General features: G+C 40.9%; 1 protein-coding gene and 1 long non-coding RNA gene across 3 annotated transcripts in view; one reads left to right on the plus strand and one right to left on the minus strand.

Annotated features, from left to right (window-relative positions):
• The window catches only part of pappab (pregnancy-associated plasma protein A, pappalysin 1b), a 222,641-nt gene that overhangs the window by 36,356 nt on the left and 165,019 nt on the right, over positions 1-21,266 (minus strand). The window contains exons 15-19 of one of the 2 annotated variants that reach the window (XM_029124699.2): positions 15,410-15,593; positions 12,050-12,257; positions 11,464-11,650; positions 9,644-9,791; positions 9,242-9,357 (exon numbers count right to left, since the gene is read on the minus strand). In XM_029124699.2, coding sequence (XP_028980532.2) covers positions 9,242-9,357; positions 9,644-9,791; positions 11,464-11,650; positions 12,050-12,257; positions 15,410-15,593 — 843 coding nt within the window. Of the gene's footprint in view, positions 1-9,241; positions 9,358-9,643; positions 9,792-10,027; positions 11,651-12,049; positions 12,258-15,409; positions 15,594-21,266 lie in introns of those variants that run through there. The other variant, XR_003782799.2, reaches the window with a different exon arrangement.
• On the plus strand, positions 2,639-2,955 carry LOC109615359. The gene is made up of 3 exons (XR_002196352.2): positions 2,639-2,674; positions 2,768-2,845; positions 2,930-2,955. It is a non-coding gene; the product is annotated as an uncharacterized LOC109615359 (long non-coding RNA).

Below are 21,266 nucleotides of genomic sequence, written 5' to 3' on the forward strand. Positions count from 1 at the left end.
TTCTTAAAAAGAGGGACCACCACCCCGGTCTGCCATCCCAGAGGCACTGTCCCCGACCGCCACGCGATGTTGCACAGGCGTGTCAACCAAACCAGCCCCACAACATCCAGAGACTTGAGGTACTCAGGGCGGATCTCATCCACCCCCGGTCCCTTGCCACAGAGGAGTTTCTTGACCACCTCTGTGACTTCAGCCCGGATGATGGACGAGTCCACGTCTGAGCCCTCATCCTCTGCTTTCTCAATGGAAGACGCGACAGCGGGATTGAGGAGATCCTCGAAGTACTCCTTCCACCGCCCGACGACATCCCCAGTTGAGGTCAACAGCTGCCCACCTCTACTGTAAACAGCGTTGGTAGGGCACTGTTTCCCTCTCCTGAGGCGCCGGATGGTTTGCCAGAATCTCTTCGAGGCCAGCCGATAGTCCTTCTCCATGGACTCACCAAACTAATCCCAGGCCCGAGTTTTTGCCTCCACAACCACCCGGGCTGCAGTCCGCTTGGCCTGTCGGTACCCGTCAGCTGCCTCAGGAGTCCCACAAGCCAACCAGGCCTGATAGGACTCCTCCTTCCGCTTGACGGCATCCCTTACTTCCGGTGTCCACCACCAAGTTCGGGGATTGCCGCCTCGACAGGCACCGGAGACCTTACGGCCAAAGCTCAGAGCGGCCGCTTCAACAATGGCGGTGGAGAACATGGTCCACTCGGACTCAATATCTCCAGCCTCCTTCGGGATCCAGTCGAAGCTCTGCCGGAGGTGGGAGTTAAAGATCTCTCTGACAGGAGACTCTGCCAGACGTCCCAGCAGACCCTTACAGTACGCTTGGGCCTGCCGAGTCTGTCCAGCTTCCTCCCCCGCCATCGGATCCAACTCACCACCAGGTGGTGATCAGTTGACAGCTCCGCCCCTCTCTTCACCCGAGTGTCCAAGACATACGGCCGCAGGTCAGACGACAACAAATTCGATCATCGACCTGCGGCCTAGGGTGTCCTGGTGCCACGTGCACTGATGGACACCCTTATGCTTGAACATGGTGTTCGTTATGGACAAACTGTGACTAGCACAGAGGTCCAATAACTGAACACTGCTCGGGTTCAGATCAGGGGGGCCGTTTCTCCCAATCACGCCCCTCCAGGTGTCACTGTCGTTGCCCACGTGGGCGTTGAAGTCCCCCAGTAGAACGATAGAGTCCCCAGTCAGAGCACTTTCCAGCACCCCTCCCAGAGACTCCAAGAAGGTCGGGTACTCTGCACTGCCGTTCGGCCCGTAGGCACAAACAACAGTGAGAGACCTATCCCCGACCCGTAGTCGCAGGGAAACTACCCTCTCGTTCACCGGGGTAAACTCCAACACATGGCGGCAGAGCTGGGGAGCTATAAGCAAACCCACACCAGCCCGCCGCCTCTCACCATGGGCAACTCCAGAGTGGTGAAGAGTCCATCTTCTCTCAAGGAGTGTGGTTCCAGAGCCCAAGCCGTGCGTAGAGGTGATCCCGACTACCTCTAATCGGAACCTCTCAACCTCACGCACAATCTCAGGCTCCTTCCCCGCCAGCGAGGTGACGTTTGAATTGACGTTGAATTGGACAATACAACATGTGGATTATGACATTGTTTTACTACAATTTGATGAACTCCTGATACAAACAAAGATCAAGATTATTTTGGACATCGGACTGAAAATGATTGAATGCAGGGTCACTTACATAGCTATGGTGAGTTCTGTTCTGTGTTATTATAAATAACTCAGTGTTGTTAGGTTACTGAGTAAGAACGTAATGACTGTTTGCAATATTCTATTAACATTCAAATTCTTTAGTCAAAGTAACTGGTAGCTGAACACAAGTTCTAAACCATTGGCGGGAAAACAAGTTACAGAAACTGAGCTTGAAAAAAACAGCGTTGGCCTGAGATTAAATCCCTACAGGAACTCTTGTGTTTCTTCGTGTGTCCACAAGTTTGGTTGCTTACTATTTTTTGTTTCTTTGTTTCTCCTCAAGTTCGGATGTTTTGTGCTTCTTCGGCATATCAACAGGTATGGTAACATCGTTAGCTAACTTGTCTACATCGTGTTTCTTAGTGTATCAACAAGTTAGAATGTTAGAATATATGTGCTTATTCCTTTAAAATCCACATGTGGATAACGTTACTCTTGGCAGTAACATTTAACTAGACTAGCTAAACCTGCACTTGTTACAATTCCGTTACTGAGGTGTCTTGTGTGTCTGTGTATCCACATTGTTCTTAGCTAGCCTGTGTGTGTCTTATGCTGCCGTTTTTTTAAACCTCTTTTCTAAAAATTGCTTTCAGGTCATGACGTTTTCTGTAGTTTTGTTCCCGGAGGAGGATGACTGTGTGGCAATAGTTCCTCGCCTGAGGCTCAAAGGGGGACTTTGATACAGGCCACCACACAGCATCACCAGCAGGAAGTCCTTCAGCCACGACAAGTTTGCCCGAACTTGTTCACCACCTCAAGACACCTGGGAAGCTGTCCCTTATAATCTCATCAAGCATGCAAGTGAATTTGAAAACGTAATAACAATTTGAAACTTGGAATGGTAAATGCTTACAAAACCTTAACTTTTCCTAGACATGTGAAATCTTTCCAGCGTGGGCCCCTACCACCCTAACGACGCACATCTACACCACAACACCCTGTGGATTGCAGCCCTGGAGGTATGTGAATTACATGTTGACCTCGTAATTGCTGCAATGTTTACTTGGTTTCACCATATTTACCTGTTCACAGACTTTTATGTTTATTTTTAGGATGGAGCAAGCACAGTACTCCACGGTACCAGAGAAGTACTACACGGCACAATGTGGAGGACTGCTACATATGTATTTGTGGGTTCATTCACTTACCCAGATGCTTAACTTGTTATTAAAGCATGTTGCTTCTAATTTTGTCAATTTCAATTTATTTTTAAGGGCAAGATGGCCAAGGTTTGGGGAAGTTTTAGCTCTGCACATGAAGGTAAGAATAAACATTTTGGCGGACACTGCGATTTGAGTTGTGATTGTAAAATAACCAGATATTTAGGACTGAATAATTAAGTCTGTCTTTACTTTCAGAGCATTTGGAGAAGATCAACCAGAGAAGGTCGAGCTGAGGGAACAGCTGGCTCTACAATCAGGTGAAAACAAGACTATAGTTGTGATAGCATCTTGTCTACATGAAACTGCATTTGTCTGATTGGGTGCCTTTTATTAAAATACTGTACTGCCTTTCTGAAATTACATCTATATGGCAGTTTTGTTTATTTCACTATTAAGCTATTGACATTTCATTGTGCTTTTTAGCTTCTGATAAACGTCTGACTGAAGAGAATGTCAAGCTGCGGGCACAGCTGGCTCTACAATCAGGTAAAAACAAGACTATAGTTGCGCTAGCATGTTGTGTTCATTGTCTTGAATGTCATGCAATTCTCAAAATCATGTCAGACCATTTAAGTACAATATCTGATTACTGTATTACAGGAGCCATTAGGAGCAAGGGACCTGCCTTGAATATGAATGTCTAGCACAACCAATATTGCTGCTAATCTACAGTACTCTTTTATTTATTTTAACTGCCGCTATGTACAGTGGTAGTGTACAGTGATCGCATTCTCCTCTTAATGTTCTTAATTCTTGACTGTAGTTGTGCTATACCATCATTCATAAGCTTATTGCAATTATGTATCTGCAATGATGTATCTATGATATTAAATATCTATCGATTGCCGCTAGGTCACATATGTACACTCACCTAAAGGATTATTAGGAACATCATACTAATACTGTGTTTGACCCCCTTTCGCCTTCAGAACTGCCTTAATTCTACATGGCATTGATTCAACAAGGTGCTGAAAGCATTCTTTAGAAATGTTGGCCCATGTTGATAGGATAGCATCTTGCAGTTGATGGAGATTTGTGGGATGCACATCCAGGGCACGAAGCTCCCGTTCCACCACATCCCAAAGATGCTCTATTGGGTTGAGATCTGGTGACTGTGGGGGCCATTTCAGTACAGTGAACTCATTGTCATGTTCAAGAAACCAATTTAAAATGATTCGAGCTTTGTGACATGGTGCATTATCCTGCTGGAAGTAGCCATCAGAGGATTGGTACATGGTGGTCATAAAGGGATGGACATGGTCAGAAACAATGCACAGGTAGGCCGTGGCATTTAAACGATGCCCAATTGGCACTAAGGGACCTAAAGTGTGCAAATTCTGACTCTACCATTTGAATGTCTCAACAGAGACTCATCAGACCAGGCAACATTCTTCCATTCTTCAACTGTCCAATTTTGGTGAGCTCGTGCAAATTGTAGCCTCTTTTTCCTATTTGTCGTGGAGATGAGTGGTACCCGGTGGGGTCTTCTGCTGTTGTAGCCCATCCGCCTCAAGGTTGTGCGTGTAGTGGCTTCACAAATGCTTTGCTGCATACCTCAGTTGTAACGAGTGGTTATTTCAGTCAAAGTTGCTCTTCTATCAGCTTGAATCAGTCGGCCCATTCTCTTCTGACCTCTAGTATCAACAAGGCATTTTCGCCCACAGGACTGCCGCATTCTGGATGTTTTTCCCTTTTCACACCATTCTTTGTAAACCCTAGAAATGGTTGTGCATGAAAATCCCAGTAACTGAGCAGATTGTTTTGAAATACTCAGAGCGGCCCGCCTGGCACCAACAACCATGCCACGCTCAAAATTGCTTAAATCACCTTTCTTTCCCATTCTGACATTCAGTTTGGAGTTCAGGAGATTGTCTTGACCAGGACCACACCCCTAAATGCATTGAAGCAACTGCCATGTGATTGGTTGATTAGATAATTGCATTCATGAGAAATTGAACAGGCGTTCCAAATAATAATTTAGGTGAGTGTATAGGTTAACAGTAAAACCTTGAAATCAGCCCTAACCCTAACAGGCAGCCAGTATAAGGACGCTAGGACAGGAGTAATGTATTCAAATTTGTTCTAGTTAGGATTCTAGCAGCCATGTGCAGCTCTATTGATTTATTTATTGATTTGTCAGGTTAGCCGGAAAGAAGAGCATTGCAGTAATCTAGTCTAGAAGTAACGAAAGCATGGATACATTTTTCAGCATCAGTTTTTGATAGAAAGTTTCTAATTTTTGCAATAAGCAACTCTTGAGACATATTTTCTATGTTCTTCAAAGGAGAGGTCAGGGTCAAGGGTAACGCCAAGGTTTTTTACAGTTTTTTGGGATATGACCATGCAGCCGTTGAGGTTCACATTGAGATCTGCTAACAATGCTCTTTGTTTTCTGGGTCCTAAAACAAGCATTTCTGTTTTCCTTGAGTTTAAGAGCAAGAAATTATCTGTCATCCACTTCCTAATATCTGAAACGCATGCTTCCAAAGTAGCTAATTTAGGGGCTTCTCCATGCTTCATTGAAATATATAACTGTGTGTCATCAGCATAACAATGAAAGTTTACGTTGTGATTTCGGATTACATCGCCCAGAGGGAGTATATATAGTGAGAACAATAATGGGCCCAGAACTGAGACTTGAAGAACACCAAAGCATACCTTTGACTTGTCAGAGTAGACCAGACTAGAGTATTTCATAAATGTTATTTGTCTTAAGGAAGGCATTCAGTTGTCGGGTAACACATTTATCTAAGATTTTTGAGAAGAACGGGAGGTTCAATATTGGCCTATAATTGTTTAATATGTCGGGATCCAGATTAGATTTTTTTAGAAGAGACTTAATTTCCGCAATTTTTTGTGAGTTTGGTACACATCCGGAGGAAAGGGAGCAATTTATTATGTTCAGCATTGGCTGACCTAGCACAGGATATAGCTCTTTAAGTAATTTTGTTGGGTTCTAGTTGACAGTTTGGGGGTTTAGAACTCATTACAAATTTAGTGAATGTGTCGAGCGATATGGTATCAAAAAATTCAAGTGTCCCCATTGACACCTGGTCAGGGAGGTTCAGGACATTTTTAGGACAACTAAGATTTTGAAGACCATAACTATTGAAGGAGGAGTCCGTTATTTGTTTTCTAATGGTGATGATCTTTTCATCAAAGCAGTTTATGTATTCATTACAACTAAAGTGAAGACCCACTTCACTTGTTGAGCTTTGCTTTTTTATTAACTTTGCAACTGTATCAAAGATACATTTTGGATTGTTTTTCTTCACCTCAATCAGGTTGGAGAAATAAGCTGATCGAGCAGACGTGAGTGATTTTCGGTATTGTAGTGTACTGTCTATCCAGGCTAGTCTGAATACTTCCAACTTGGTGGAGCGCCACTTTCGCTCCAATTTTCTGGAGGCTTGCTTAGTGCTGTCTGTATACCAGGGAGCAAGTTTCTTGTTGCGTATTTCTTTAGTTTTTAGTGGTGCAACTGTGTCTAATGTGTTTCGCAGTGTTGAGTTTAGATCCTCGATTTGATCATTTACAGATTTATTTACTCTGTCGTTAATGAGCTAACTTGTAAGAATATCAAGGAATTTATTTGTAGTCTGAGAATTTATAGTACGGCTTTTGAAACTCATTGTTTGCGGAGCAAGTGTATTTCTTGTTTTAACGGTAAATGTAATAAGACAGTGATCTGATATTCCTGGATTTTGGGGGGAAATGATTGGATCTACAATATCTATTTCTCGTGACAGGACTAAATCTAAGGTGTGATTGTGGCAATGTGTTGGACCTGAGACATGTTGGATAAAACCCATTGAGTCAATTATGGTTTCAAAGGCTTTTTGAAGAGGATCATTGGACTTTTCCATATGAATATTGAAATCTCCAAAAATGTGAATACTATCTGCCATGACTACAAGGTTAGACAAGAATTCTGGAAACTCATTGAGGAACATTGTGTATGGCCCAGGGGGCCTATAAATAATAGCTATGTAAAACGATTTATCGGCCTGGTTAACTTTCATAAGTAAAACTTCAAAAGAATGAAAATCAGTGATATGTTTGAGAGTAAATTTATATTTACTGTCATAAATATTAGCGACACCCCCTCCTTTTCGGGGTGCACAAGGGATATGATCACTAGTATAGCCAAGAGGAGAGGCCTCATTTAAGGCAATTATTTCATCAGGGTTTAGCCACGTTTCACATAAACCAATAACAACTAGTTTATGATCAGAGATTCATTCATTTACTACAACTGCCTTTGGAGCAAGGGATCTAACATTTAGGAGTCCCATTTTGAGCTGCGAGGTGAAACAGTCATTTTTATTTGTGACCGAGGTGGAGGAAGGCTTTATCTTAGTAAGTTTGCTGTTGTTAGCACTACCTTGTTTAACTTTTCTCAGCCTGGAACGAGTCACAGTGGCAATAGGTAAAGCTGTACTAACTACTCTGGCTATGCTATCGACAGACTCCACTATGCTAGCAGGCTGGCTAACAACCTGCGGCCTGACTTGCACCCTATCTCATTTTGAGGCTATAGTAGTGAGACTCCTGTCAATGTTCCTAGATAAAAGAAGAGCACCACTCCAGCTAGGTTGGAGTCTGTCGCTCCTCAGCAGATCAGGCCTGGCCCTATTTCTTGAAGAATCCCAAAAAGAAAGCCAGTCATCTACAAACTCTAGCTCCTGCGACCGGCAGAATTCCGTTTTCAGCCAGCGATTGAGTTGCGCAAGTCTGCTGTAGAGCTCGTCACCACCCCTAGCTGGGAGGGGGCCAGAGACAATTACTCGATGCCGACACATCTTTCTAGCTAGTTTACACGCTGATGCTATGTTCTGCTTCGTAACCTCTGACTGTTTCATCCTAACGTCATCGGTGCCAACGTGAATATCAATATCTCTGTACTCACTATACTTGCCAGTTTTGGACTTCGCTAGCACCAACCCCAGATTTGCGGCTACGTCGGTGGCTCTGCCCTCGGTAAACAGTGTACGATCGCCGGCTGATTCTTTAGTCTAATACTGCGGGTAATGGAATCGCAGATGACTAAAGTTTTTAGTTTTTCCACCGGTAGATCTTTCCCCTCCGAAGACGGCTCGGACCTTGACTCTGAATCCAGTGGGGAAAACCTGTTGAAAGTCTGAGTTGGATTTAGCAACTGGTCGACGGCATTTCTTCCCAGTGACTAATAGAAAGTTAATGCCCGGCTGCAGGAGCTGTGCCGGGGGGGCTAACAAGACTATTGTTTCTTCCTGGTGGCACTGACGCAGTTTCTTCTATTTCTACACTAGCATAATCCTTGCCTGACATTTGCGTCAGAAGCCGAGCCTCTAACTTTTCTATCTTTAACTGAAGACGATAGTTCTCCTCCGTGTTGTTGCTACAACCATTACAGTGATAAGACATTTTAATGATCCTTAGCGTCGGGGTGAGTAGATCCGTTAATTATGTCCAAAAAGAGTCCCGTTGTAGTAAAGTTGGGTAAGAGGTCAACAGATAAAAAATATTGCGTTGGTAAAACTCTTAAAATATAATTTTGACCGATTAGTTTATATAGAGTAAATTCAAAAAAGTTTGGCAGGTAGCCAGGTAGGTAACAGTAGGCAGTGTACAGCATGTCAACAATCCCACAATGCAATGCAACAATGCTCAGATGGTTGCTGATAATGTGCCTCTGAACATCTATTTAGATATTACATAAAAAATCTGCTCTTTCCAGTTACAATAGTCATTTACAACAGCAATAATGTCTATCCTGTATTTCTGTCAATTTTATGTTATTTTAATGGACCAAAAAATGCTTTTCTTTCAAAAACAAGGACATTTCTATTTGACACCAAACCTTTGAACGGTAGTATACTGTATGTTACTTAATGCACACACTACCAGACTGAGGAATTCAATGGCCAAAGAAGGCTTAAGGAAGTAAATGATTCAAACATTTTAAATGAACACACTGTGTTGTATACAAATAATTGGGGCTTTAATACCTTTTAAGCTGTTGCCAACAAAGGGCAGCAGAACCATGTAATGAAGACTGTCACAGTTATAAAGTCTGCTATGGTTATAAAGACCGCTATAGAAATAACCCTCATAACTGTTTTTAGAGGGGGATAAATTCACTATATAATGCTTGTGCTCTTGCTAGTGCTGCTTGCAACTTGTTGTTGTTGTTGGCCCAAGTTGCCCAACATTCCTATAGAGCTATACAGTCTCCATGTATCAATAGAGGCTATAATAAAATGTAGACACATGTCAAGAAAGTGACTGCACAGAGAGAACCAAAGCGGACCAAGTACCAATCCCTAAGGTAAACCAATAGTTCAACTGAAATCAATATGCAGTCAATGTAGAGAAACACACCTTAACTTTTAGAGGGTTCCTCCAGTGATCCTTCATCACTGCCTCTGCATTCATGTTGTCGGGTAGGATGACCACATTATTGTTTCTGTCTTTACATGTCAATTCACACTCCTCCCCTGTGGACCATCGATAGATAGAGAAGAACTCAATCAGAAGAAATTACAGTGGGTTCATTATCCAAAAAGTTTCAAACAGGAATTTGTGATCACTTTGTCATTATGGGATGATTTTAAAGTATAGCATGCATTGTGATGCGCTAAAACATATTGCTAGCTCTAGTAAAAAAATGTAAATTTGTATTTACATGAATAAAAAAAAATCTTATTTTGAATATCAAGTATTCGAGAAAGCTCAGGCTGTTGTAATATTCTTTGTAATTTACCCTTTGAACTGGATACAGACCTATGTTGTGTCCTTTTCTACATCTTAGGCGTATGCTGGGACTGAGGTTATGAGGTAGAGGACACTGGCCTGTTAACTGAGGACAAATATGGAAGGTGCCTGTCCAATTCCCATCTTTCCTGCATCTGATCACGTTGCTAGTGGGATCCTGAAAAACGGCCACACTATCGATCAGAGCGACTCAAAACACTGGCGAAATGTCAACTCATCTACAGTGCTTCAGACACTTCACTTCTCTCAGACACCTTTATACTTTAAGTACAGATTTGTCATAATATAAGGAAAACATTCCTTTTTTGTTTACAGCCAAATCCATATTTTGGACAGTGGTGATATTTGGCAATGAAATTAGAATGCATGAGTTGAAAAGAACTGCATACATACTGTAAAATATGGTGGTGGTCTTTGATGTTAACAAGCAGTTCTGCTTCCACTTGTCCAGGGATCCTTAAGATCAGTGGCACTATTACCTTTACTCAAGTACAATGTTATTGTGGCCAAAAGCATGGTTGCCAAAGAGAGTAAGCAAATGTTTCCCATAGCTTCAATCACACATTAAAATTAAGAAATAAATTATTAATTGGCCACAAAATCAACCTTTTGCAATTGTCATCTTAGTCACCTTACTTTAAACTCAAGTGAAAATCTGTGGTGTAAATTGAAGAGGGCAGTCCATATAACCAAAGTCAAAGGATGTCAAGTGTATGGACATTATTCTGTATGGATGGCTAGTCTAAGGCTGCAATTCATTCAGACCTGCCATTGTAATGTTTATGCTGTCTTCATGACTTAAAACAGTGGTTCTCAAACTTTTCACACTGCTTTACATCTCTGAAAAGGGAGTGCCGTGTAGCAGCAGTGGTATGTGGTACCATACAGTAGTTTGTGAACAACTGATTTAACATATTCATCATTGTCACACAAACTTCTATACCTGAAATGTAATAGCAAAGTAATAGCATTCGAAAAGCTGGTTGCCATGTTATTAGGCATACATTTTTATATAATACTGAAGACTTTTCTATGACATTATTTGTGTATGGGAAAAAGAACTGCTGCTCTTTTTCCAAAATACCAGACTTTGGATATGATTGAATTGACCCCAACAAACGTGTTAGTTCTGCAACTTCTTAAACATTAAACTCGCAGGGTGAGGTACTCAAAGGTGTTCAAAACAGATGTATATCCTATGAGCAATTTTGTGTTAGCATGCGGTATACCTCAGTATATGAATTATTAATATCAAGTGATTTATGTTCATCTTCATCAACAGTGTACAAATGTTCTCAAACATAATGTCGACCGACAGAACCCAAGCAACTCCTCCATTTCTATGGAACCAACTAGAAATGATACAGGATTCAATTTGAGAGTCATTGCTGACAACTCCATCTCCCGTCGCTCACACCACAAGGTGTTTATTTATTCTTTTGACGATATGTTCCTCTGTATATTTTTGAACAAATCTGTAATTTATTTTTAAAACTACACTAAGTCAATGTGCAAACACATATGTACAAAAGCAGTATCACTAAAAACATTAATATCCACAATACTGGGGATGCAATAGTTTAGGTTGTTTTGGTACATTCGTATCTAATTCATAATGGTGGAAACAATTAGTAAAATACAATGAGGCAAACAACATGATTACTAGAAATGTAAAATTTCAGATGGACAAAGCACAGTGGCAAACGACAACACATACAGAATGGGAGCGAGGAGGAAACAGGAAACAACGACAATGACAACAAACAAGAAAAAAAGAAAAGAGAGAAAGAGAGACAGACCTGCTTGCATGGACTGTGCAGCTGTCTCACCGTGTGGTTAGCGCCATTGCAGTTGATCCAGCAATCGCTGTTGAACCTAAAGCCATTAGTGCACTGGTACGCGCCATGGAAGATGGGCGGTGGCGCTTGGCACGTCACTGGCTCACACACACCTTCCTGCCAGCTGCCATCCTCTGTGCATTGGAGCTTGAAAGCTCGTCTGGGGACAGACACCAGACTAGGGAAAAGTTGGGACAGGGGAGACATACAGCTTGGAGTGAACAGAAAGCTATGCAGCGGTTAGCAGAAAAGACACAGAGCACAACCTGAGAAGGTGTTGAGCACATGCCATGTTTGCACAGGCAACACAGCCTGCAAAAGACGTTAGTCCACATAAAAATGGAGAAGCCTTCGCCACATAGTTAAACATCTTCAGATAACTTAAACAAAAGATTTTGGGCGAGAATGTCCTAGCAACAGATCTAGGATCAGATTTCTCTCCCCAAATTCATAACTACTAGCGGTAAACATTTCAAAATGACCTAGGGTCAGTTAACAGACTAACTCTAAGAAAGTTCTGAGATCCAGATAACGGACAATGTGAAGGTCAGACTGTAGGGTTTTAGATATTTCTCACCTTTTGAGCTTGTCTGTGCTTGGGACTTGGTAACCCGGCTTACACTTGTACTTGCAGAGGGATCCCACCTTGAGACCGGTGGCGTTACAGCGCTTGGTCTGCAGTACTGCGTTAGGGGCCGTGGGAGGGGCCGGACAACGCAGCTCACACAGAGCCTCGGGGAAAGACCACATCCCATCCTCCATACATGTCAACACATTGTTGGAGCCTGCAAACAGTCACAGCCGTCCCATAGGCACAGTGAGAGAAAAATAGAGGAGCGAGGGGGAGGATGACAACGCGTGAGAGAGGATTGGTTTACTCTCTTTACTTTTGGGATATTGATGTATAAGATTGTCTTAAGCATGGTCCCATATAAGTTAGTACTGTCTTGCCATCTTTAACGGCCTCTGTGAAATCTGTTATGTATTTACTATATAGCCTACAAAACATATACAGTTAGATCCAATAATATTTGGACACTGACACAATTTTCATAATTTTGAATCTCTACGCCACCACAATGGATTTCAAATGAAACAACCGACATGCAATTGAAGTGCAGACTTTAATTCAAAGGGATGAACAAAATTGTCATATGAATCATTTTGGAATTGCAACCATTTTCACATACAGTCTCCTTATTTCAGGGGCTCTAATGTAATTGGACAAATTAACACAATCATAATTAAAATTCATTTTGAATACTTTGTTGAGAATCCTTTCCAGGCAATGACTGCTTGAAGTTTGGAATGCATGGACATCATCAAATGCTGGGTTTCCTCCTTTGTAATGCTACGCCAGGCATTTACTGCAGCTGTCTTCAGTTGTTTGTTCGTGGGTCTTTCTGCCTTAAGTTTTGTCTTCAGCAAGTAAAATGCACACTTGATCAGGTGGAGATAAGGTGATTGACTCGGCCATTGCAGAATATTCTACTTCTTTGCCTTAAAAAACTCCTGGGTTCAATCAAACCGTCCAATCAACACTGATGAATTTGGCTGAATCTGAGCAGACAATATATCCCAATACACTTCAGGATTCATCCGGCTGCTTCTGGCACATCATCAATAAACAATAGTGACCCAGTGCCATTGGAAGCCATGCATGCCCATTCCATCACACTGGCTCCACCGTGTTTTATAGATGATATGGTATGTTTTGGATCATGAGGCGTTCCAAGCCTTCTCCATACTTTTTTCTTCCCATCATTCTGGTACAAGTGGATCTTAGTTTCATCTGTCCAAAGAATGCTGATCCAGAACTGGGCTGGCTTTTTTAGATGTTTTTTAATCTGACCTAAATCTAATCTGGCCTTTTTATTCTTGAGGCTTATGAATGTTTTGCACCTTGTGGTGAACCCTCTGTATTTGCTCTTCACTTGTTGTAAATGTTGTAGAGGGGTTTTTCTTTACCATGGAAAGGATCCTACGATCATCTGTGTCTTCCGTGGACGTCCAGGCCTTTTTGTATTGCAGAGCTCACCAGTGTGTTTGTTTATTCTCAGAATGTACGAAACTGTTGATTTGGCCACACCTAATGTTTCCACTATCTCTGATAGATTGTGTGACTGCATGTGGTGGGTTCACAGCAACAGCTTCCAAATGCGAATGCCACACAGGAAATCAACTCCAGAACTTTTAACTGCTTAACTGATGAAGAAATAACGAAGGAATAGCACACACCTGTCCATGAAACAGTCAATTGTCCAATTACTTTTAGTCCCTTGTAAAAAAAGGGGGCTACATATTAAAGAGCTGTAATTCCTAAACTCTTCCTCCAATTTGTAAGTAAATACTCTCAAATTAAAGCAGAGCGACTGCTCTTTAAGCATAATCATTATGCAAATGTAACTTCAATATATTTTGGTAAACAGCCAAAATAAAAAAACTTGTCAGGGTCCAATTATTTCCGGACCTAACTATCTCTTTCTGTGTGTCACATCTTTACATTTACTACTAGCTACTGATTTTAAGCTGCTCTGCCTGGTGTGAACAACTTTACCTGTTTTATGGGAATTTTGGCAATAAGGCCCTTTAATTGGCCATGTATCTACAGTACTTTCCCAAAGTCAGGTGAATTATTTGATACCATTTTTGTGATTTACTGTTTAACATGAGGGAACTACAACTACAAATAAGCTAAAGCCAACTGTCCGATCAGTGCGTTAACGCTAGTTAGCAACTACACATTTGCTGCACTCCCTTAGAATTAGACATGTATATCTTATTATTTGGGATAGGTAAAGGTCCAGAACTAACCCTTAAAAAAAAGCATATTAGTGATATGACACATTATGATAAAAGTTCTCCATAACCTATTTTGGGGCCACACATTGGAAGCCATAACCAATCAATTAAAGTAGAGTGTGCCAAGTACTCGGACAAAACTAATACAGTTATAGATAAAAGGAATTTCCTGGATATGAATATGATTTGATCATTTAATGTCATTATCTGCAATCAAAGAAAGTTATCGAAAACCAGACATTCTCATTTCACACATACAGTGTAGAATGCCGAGAGCTCAATGGCTGATTCGGGTGTCAGTAATGACAGAGGCAAAGTGCTCTTTGAACCAGCTGCTACTATTACATTCTATTAAACACACTAATTTTCCCAGGGAAGTACTCACACAATCACATGGACTGTGTTAATCAGAATCCTTTGATAGTAAAACATTAGGATTATTATTAGCCACTAAGGAAGTTGTATTGGTAATAATACACGTGTTTTGCAAAAATGTCAAACGTGCTTGAAGCTGCTCTCCCTCCCCATAACCTCACAGACATGCACACACATGAGCAGCTCCTTTTCCGGACCATAATATTGTTTCTTCGTCTACTTAATGTATAATGGACAGAATAATTGTTTGTGTAGTTAGGCAAGTTAAGCCATTGCTTGAATAAAATTATTACTAATCCCATACATTATAGAAATGACTCTGTATTTTTAGATTATTAGAGGATAAAATTACAAATGGAAATGAATGTTGTTTGTACAACTGCATACTCTAGATGTTAGAAATGGTTGGCCCCTCTTAAAAATTAAACAGCAGTGACTGTTGGCCTCTCTTTGGTTCTCTCAAGCAAACTAAAAGTAGAATGCAGCCATGTATAATTAATTTGCATGTTTTGTTAAGGGCAAAAAAATAAATTATGTGAATATGCTACTGGGATTTTTTTTAACAACTGAGTGCAATAACAAACAGATTAGCAATAGACTTTACCAGCAGTCGAGACGTATTTAAAGTGCACTTCTGGGTTTTTCATGCTTTAATACCAAATAAAAAAACAAAGATCTACTTTACAACTATGTTGATTGTTGAAACAGATCTGCGACCAGGCTAAGTTGATTATTTTGTGTTCAGATGTTTTCTACTGACCTACTAACTGGGCTGGCTCTCGACATTGGAAAGTGCACTTTTTGCCATATGTGGTGCCCTCAAAGAAGTGAAAGTTGGCAGGGTGCACGTGGTACTTGTCCGGACGGCCACAGTCCACCGGTTCGCAGGTCACGTGCTTGTTCCATTTCCCATCGGCACAGGACATGGTAACGGCAGATTCAGACTGGAAGACATGGAAAGACAGAACAGACAAATGGACAAACAGGCAGACAGACAGAGAGACAGGCAGACGGACGAACATACAGACCAGAAGACGGACAAACATACAGACCAGAAGATGGACAAACATACAGACCAGACAGATGAACAGACCAGAAGACAGACATACAGGCAAACTAACAGTCATTTTCTGTATTTGTGATATTGTTTATGATGTATTATTTCTTTTTTTTTTTTAAGTATAATACAAAATATCTACAGCAAGCACTACACATGTTTAAAGATTGCCACAGTGTTGATACAGTATTTTACAGAATATCACAGATTACTATGGAGAGAATGTAAGTACTGTAGTATGGGAATCTATTGGTTACCGAGACCAGGGTGTATGAGACTAAAAAGTGCTAAAAATACTGAAACACTGACACTCAAAAATATTATTTTAAGGTGAGAATGGATTTATATTGGCAAATATGTTTTAGAAAAAAAAACATATGTTCAACGTCTACACATTAATAATGGGTATGTACCAGTATTTGAGGAATTTTGGCCCACTTTTTTTTTGATTTGCTCAAAGTCCTTCAGGTTGGTTGGACAATGCTAATGGACCGCCATTTTCAAATAGTGGCACAGATTCTTAATATGATTGACATAAAGACTCTGAATACCACTGTAGAACCTATATATTTTTGTTATTGAGCAACTCCAAAGCTGCTTTGGCCTTTTGCTTGCGATCCTGCCAAAAGGTGAATTTCCTCCAAAGCAGACAGAAGGTTCTGTGGCAGTATTTCTCTGTATTTTCCTACATCAATTCTTCATTTTTAACAAGATACCCAGTCCTGGCTTATGAGAGTACATGATGCTGCCACCAGTGTAAATCACTGTAGGAATGGTATTTATTCAACCATACTCCTTTACAGACCAGTTTTATGCAGAGTTATTGATATGAGTGACCATTACTCCACTCACAGCCACTGTAATCTGTAGCCGCTTCAAAGTGACTGTTGGCCTCTCTTTGGCTTCTCTCAAAAGTCCCCTTATTGCTTGAGCACTAAACTATAGTGAACACCAAACACTTCAATATATATTCAATATAATCCTTTTCCTAATGCATTTGTATTACTTCATCTCTAACTTCTGTACATGGTCTTAGGGCTTCATTTTCCTTGACATCCTGACCAATGTTCCTTCAACAGCAGGGTTTATCCAGAAAATGTGACAACAATTCTAATGGTTCACAGGTGGAGGCCAACAGTAAAGTAATTGTCTCCTCGTCAAGGCAATTTCTTACATGTTTATGAACTGAAAGCTTTCACTGCACAGCGGTTGAATACTTATGCAAGTGTAACAGAGTTAACACTAGAACCGCCAGGCCTTTCAGACCAGCAGTACAGTATCAGCCAGAGCCGAATGCCGTTTCTCATCATTAGTTGGCCCTATTAGGATACACATTCTCCTCCTCAGCATCACCATCCAGCCAGAGTATCGGTTCATCTGCTGGGTTATCATCATACTATGAGAAAAACGAATACAAAAAAGCTTTTTCTAAGAACACAGGTTATAGTATTTTCATTTTCAGGTAAACCCCCGCAACATGGGCTGGAGTTTTTCAGTACAATTTAGTTGTGCAGCTTATCCCATAGAGGGCAAAAAATGTTTTAGGCATGTGTCATGAAACTACAGGATTTCATAGATACACTAGGGTACTGAGGTACAGTGAAATTTGAGAGCTGTTTAGCTATGTTCGATACATTTTTTTAATAGGTTATATGGTTTATAATTCCTTCGCAAAAGCAACCATGTTGCACATTGATGCCTTTGACTGTGTTAGTGAATTTTTGTGTTTTTTAACATTTCCACTTTGTTTTGATGAATATTCAGTATGTAAATCCATATCGAACGGATTCCAGATCCATCCCTACTACCAATTCTCTATTTTTCATGTCAATCCTGACATGATGGCCAGGTGCGGGTTCAGGATGCGCCTCCTGTGGCCATATTTGTCATTGTTCTGCATTCACTCATGGTGTCACTTTCCATTCACTTGATGAAGTGAAGGCGGGGGGGATGTACAATATGATAATTGATTATGATTGGAAAGAGTTGAGATTAGGGCTCAAGGCAAATTAAATTGGTACTTATGAGGACCTACAAGAAGAAGAAAAAAAAACAGTTTGCATAGTTATAACGGAGCATTGGCATCTGTTATGTTTCACATCTTCCATTCACAGGATGTTTTTTAATTGGTGAATTTGGCAATTGTTTTGTTTGATGTACGGTCTAACATTCTAATGGTTGAATAGAATAGATCTAACCATTTCTGATCAGGCTAAGCAAAGTCAAGTCTGACAATCTTATTCCACCGCTAGTTGTTATCGGGCATAAATATAGCACAAGGAATCAAACATCAACCAAGCCAGTTCTGGATGGAAAAGGAAATTTGACATAGACAATTATGGAAACTTGTCTTAATCGGGTGTAAGCTTCACTCTCATGATGGAACTTCTGAGATCCACAAGTGTTCAGGACTGATCTATTGTCTTCACTGTTGGGAGTTGACGGAACAATACCCAGTGGATGAAAGTCAGATGGACTGTTAAACCACACTAATCATTGTTTTGCAGTTATACTTCAACAGATCGGGACATCACAACCCCTTTTCGGATGATACACATTACCGACTGGACACAGACAACTGAGTTTGTGAGTAAAAGCAATATGTTCAACTGTTTCAAAGCTTCCTGACCACACACATGGCAGAACAATGGCAGGGTCAGATCACTTGGCTGAAGGACTCCACATACTACAGGTCAGAGTGCCACGGGCCAGTTGACTGGACAGGTCACATGGTCCCAACACAGTGGAAGACACTGTTGTGGTGTTAATCTGAATTAGTGAAGTGTTGGAAACTCACTGTTCCATTATACACCTACACTGACTTGTTAGGACAACCAGTCAATTTGCTGGGTCCAAATCACAGCTGATTGTGCACGTTTAACTGATATTGCACGTTCAACTACAATTGAACCAATTGAACTACAATGCATTTAATGGAAATCTTCATTCCTAACAATCAATAGTTTTCCTAAACTGACTTGTGTTTTGATATTATGTACGGTAGAGTCAGCTAGAGAACTAGATATGATCACTACCCAAACATTGGTCATTGATACTTGATTTTTTGTGTGAAGTTGCATAATTAAGACAGCTATCCTGATATGTTTAATAGTGCCATATTTTTTTCAAAGGTAGGAACTGTCACTAGTACATTCATTGGAGTTGAGTGTTGTGTTACATTCATGTTAAATTGGGTCGTTAATATGATGTTGATGCGTGACTCATGATATGGGCAAGGGGGGACTTTCATTATATGAAGGATTTATTGGGAATGAATTATGCATTTCATTAATATGTCATGTTAGGTCTGTTTCTGTTGGACCTGGATTAGACTGACAATAGCCTGAGACTTGATGTGTATGGTAAAGATTGATCATAATGGTCACCATGACTACAATGCCAAACATTGTTACAGTATGTGTCAGGGCAATGTATGTCCATTGAATCTTATTTTTATTTCATTTAAGGATTAATAAAGCCTCATAGGCCAGATAATCCTTTTTATTGTTTTTCTTTATTATTTACTTAACAGAAGTGTTTGGACATTTTCAGTTCATTAGGAATTGGATTGTACTTTTTGTTTTTGCTAGTTTTATCAATGTAATGATTAATTGTTAAGGGGGGACTGATAGAATATGGGCATGAGAAACTTAACACAATGCACAAGTTCTGACTAATGCTGAATAACGGACAATAGATAAGACTAGTGATCGACCGATATTGATTTTTTTTTTTATAACCGATACCGATACCGATTATTTGCATGTTTATGTACCCGATAACCGATATGCAGAACCGATATTTATTTACTGTTATACTTCTGTTTTTGACAATCATTACAACACAAATGAGCTGAACAAACCATTTTATTTATAACAATAACTCCCTCCTTGCATACAAAAAAACCTTTATATTTATACACAAATAAAGAGGGGTCTGAGTCCAAAAAAATAAAAGTGCACTGCTACTAAGTGTCTTTGTTTTAAAATAAAAGCTTTGTTGAGGTAAAAAAATAAAAAAAAACAGGTAAAAAAAATAAAAAAATAAAGCACAAAAATGAAGTGTAACTTAATACTCCCAGTTAAGCAGAACTAGGTTGTAGTGTAGAAAACAGAGTCTTTCAGCATTCTGCCCTGTAAGCCTGCTTCGTTTGTTTTCATAAATGGCTCCCACTTCACTGAAGACTCGTTCACTGGGCACCGAAGACGGTGGGGGGCAAAGGAACTTTCTTGACAGACGAGCAAGAATGGGGAACCTTTTCTCATTTTGTTTCCACCATTCAAGTGGCTTGCCCATCCTCCTATCAATCACTGATTCTGAAAGGTACTGCTGAAGCTCTCTTTCAAGGCTAGACCCACCAACTTCAGAACTAGTAGCACCAAGCAGAGTATCATACATCTCATCAATCAGTTTCTTCTGGGTTTCTTCTGTACGGGGCCTTTTTGAAACTGTGCTGGAATCATCTGACTGTGTTCCTTCACCTTGTGCGTTGTTGTCTTGCTCTAAGGTTTCTGTCTCCTCCTCAAGCCAAACTTTTGCATTCAACAGTGTGGTGTCCGATGAAAAGGCATGTGCCTTGTACCTTGGATCCATAAGACAGGCAAGGACTGCACATTTCACCTCCTCCACTTTTGCAAACCGTCGGGTGAGACTCTCCAGCATCTCCTGTCTCATTGTTTTAATCCCATGAGAGGAGGGACCTTGACTGCTAAGCAACATCTTCAGAACTTTGACAGATGGAATGATGCATGATGCTGAACTCTCATAGTGGCTCATCGCAAGAGTGACCTCTTCCACTGGAGAAAGGGTCTCAATAAGATTGCTGACAATACTCCACTGATCAGCACTCAGGCTAGTGAACCCACTATGCTCACTGGCATATATGTTCAGAGCTCTTCTCTGCTCTTGCATCCTGACCAGCATGTGCAGGGTGGAATTCCATCGGGTCGGGACAGCCTGAATGATGGCATGTGCAGGTAGCCCAAGATCCTGCTGGATCACTGCTAAACGCTGTTTAGCTAGTACTGAATGATTAAAATGTGTAGCACAGCTTTTCAGCACTGACAGGATATTTTGGACAGCTATTTGTGAGTTGACTAGCTGTATTACTAGCTGTAATATGTGGGCACTGCAGCTCATGTCAGGCAGTTCAGCAATTCTCATACCTTTAACAATGTTAGCACCACTGTCCCTGAGAACAAGAACCACTCTATCTTTGTCAATGTCCCATTCTTCCAGCATGCCCAAAAACATCTCGCTAATGTACTCTCCAGTGTGTGATCCCATCATTGCTTTTGTGTTTAGAATTACTTGTCTGTGAATCCACTGATCATCAATGAAATGGCATGTCAAGCTCATTAGGGATTCAGTTGTACCGGACCAGCAGTCTGTAGTAAAAGCCAAGTTATAACCTGCGTTATCAGGCTTAAGCAGTGCTTTAACCTTCTCAACGATACTGTTGTGAATACTGGGGAACATCTCTGTGCGATAGAACTTCTCACTCTTCAGAGTATATCTTGGTTCTGCAGTTGCCATGACTCTCTGGAAGCCTTTATTTTGA

This window comes from Esox lucius, chromosome 13 (assembly GCF_011004845.1).
Source record: "Esox lucius isolate fEsoLuc1 chromosome 13, fEsoLuc1.pri, whole genome shotgun sequence".
In the NCBI taxonomy this organism is placed as follows: domain Eukaryota; kingdom Metazoa; phylum Chordata; class Actinopteri; order Esociformes; family Esocidae; genus Esox; species Esox lucius.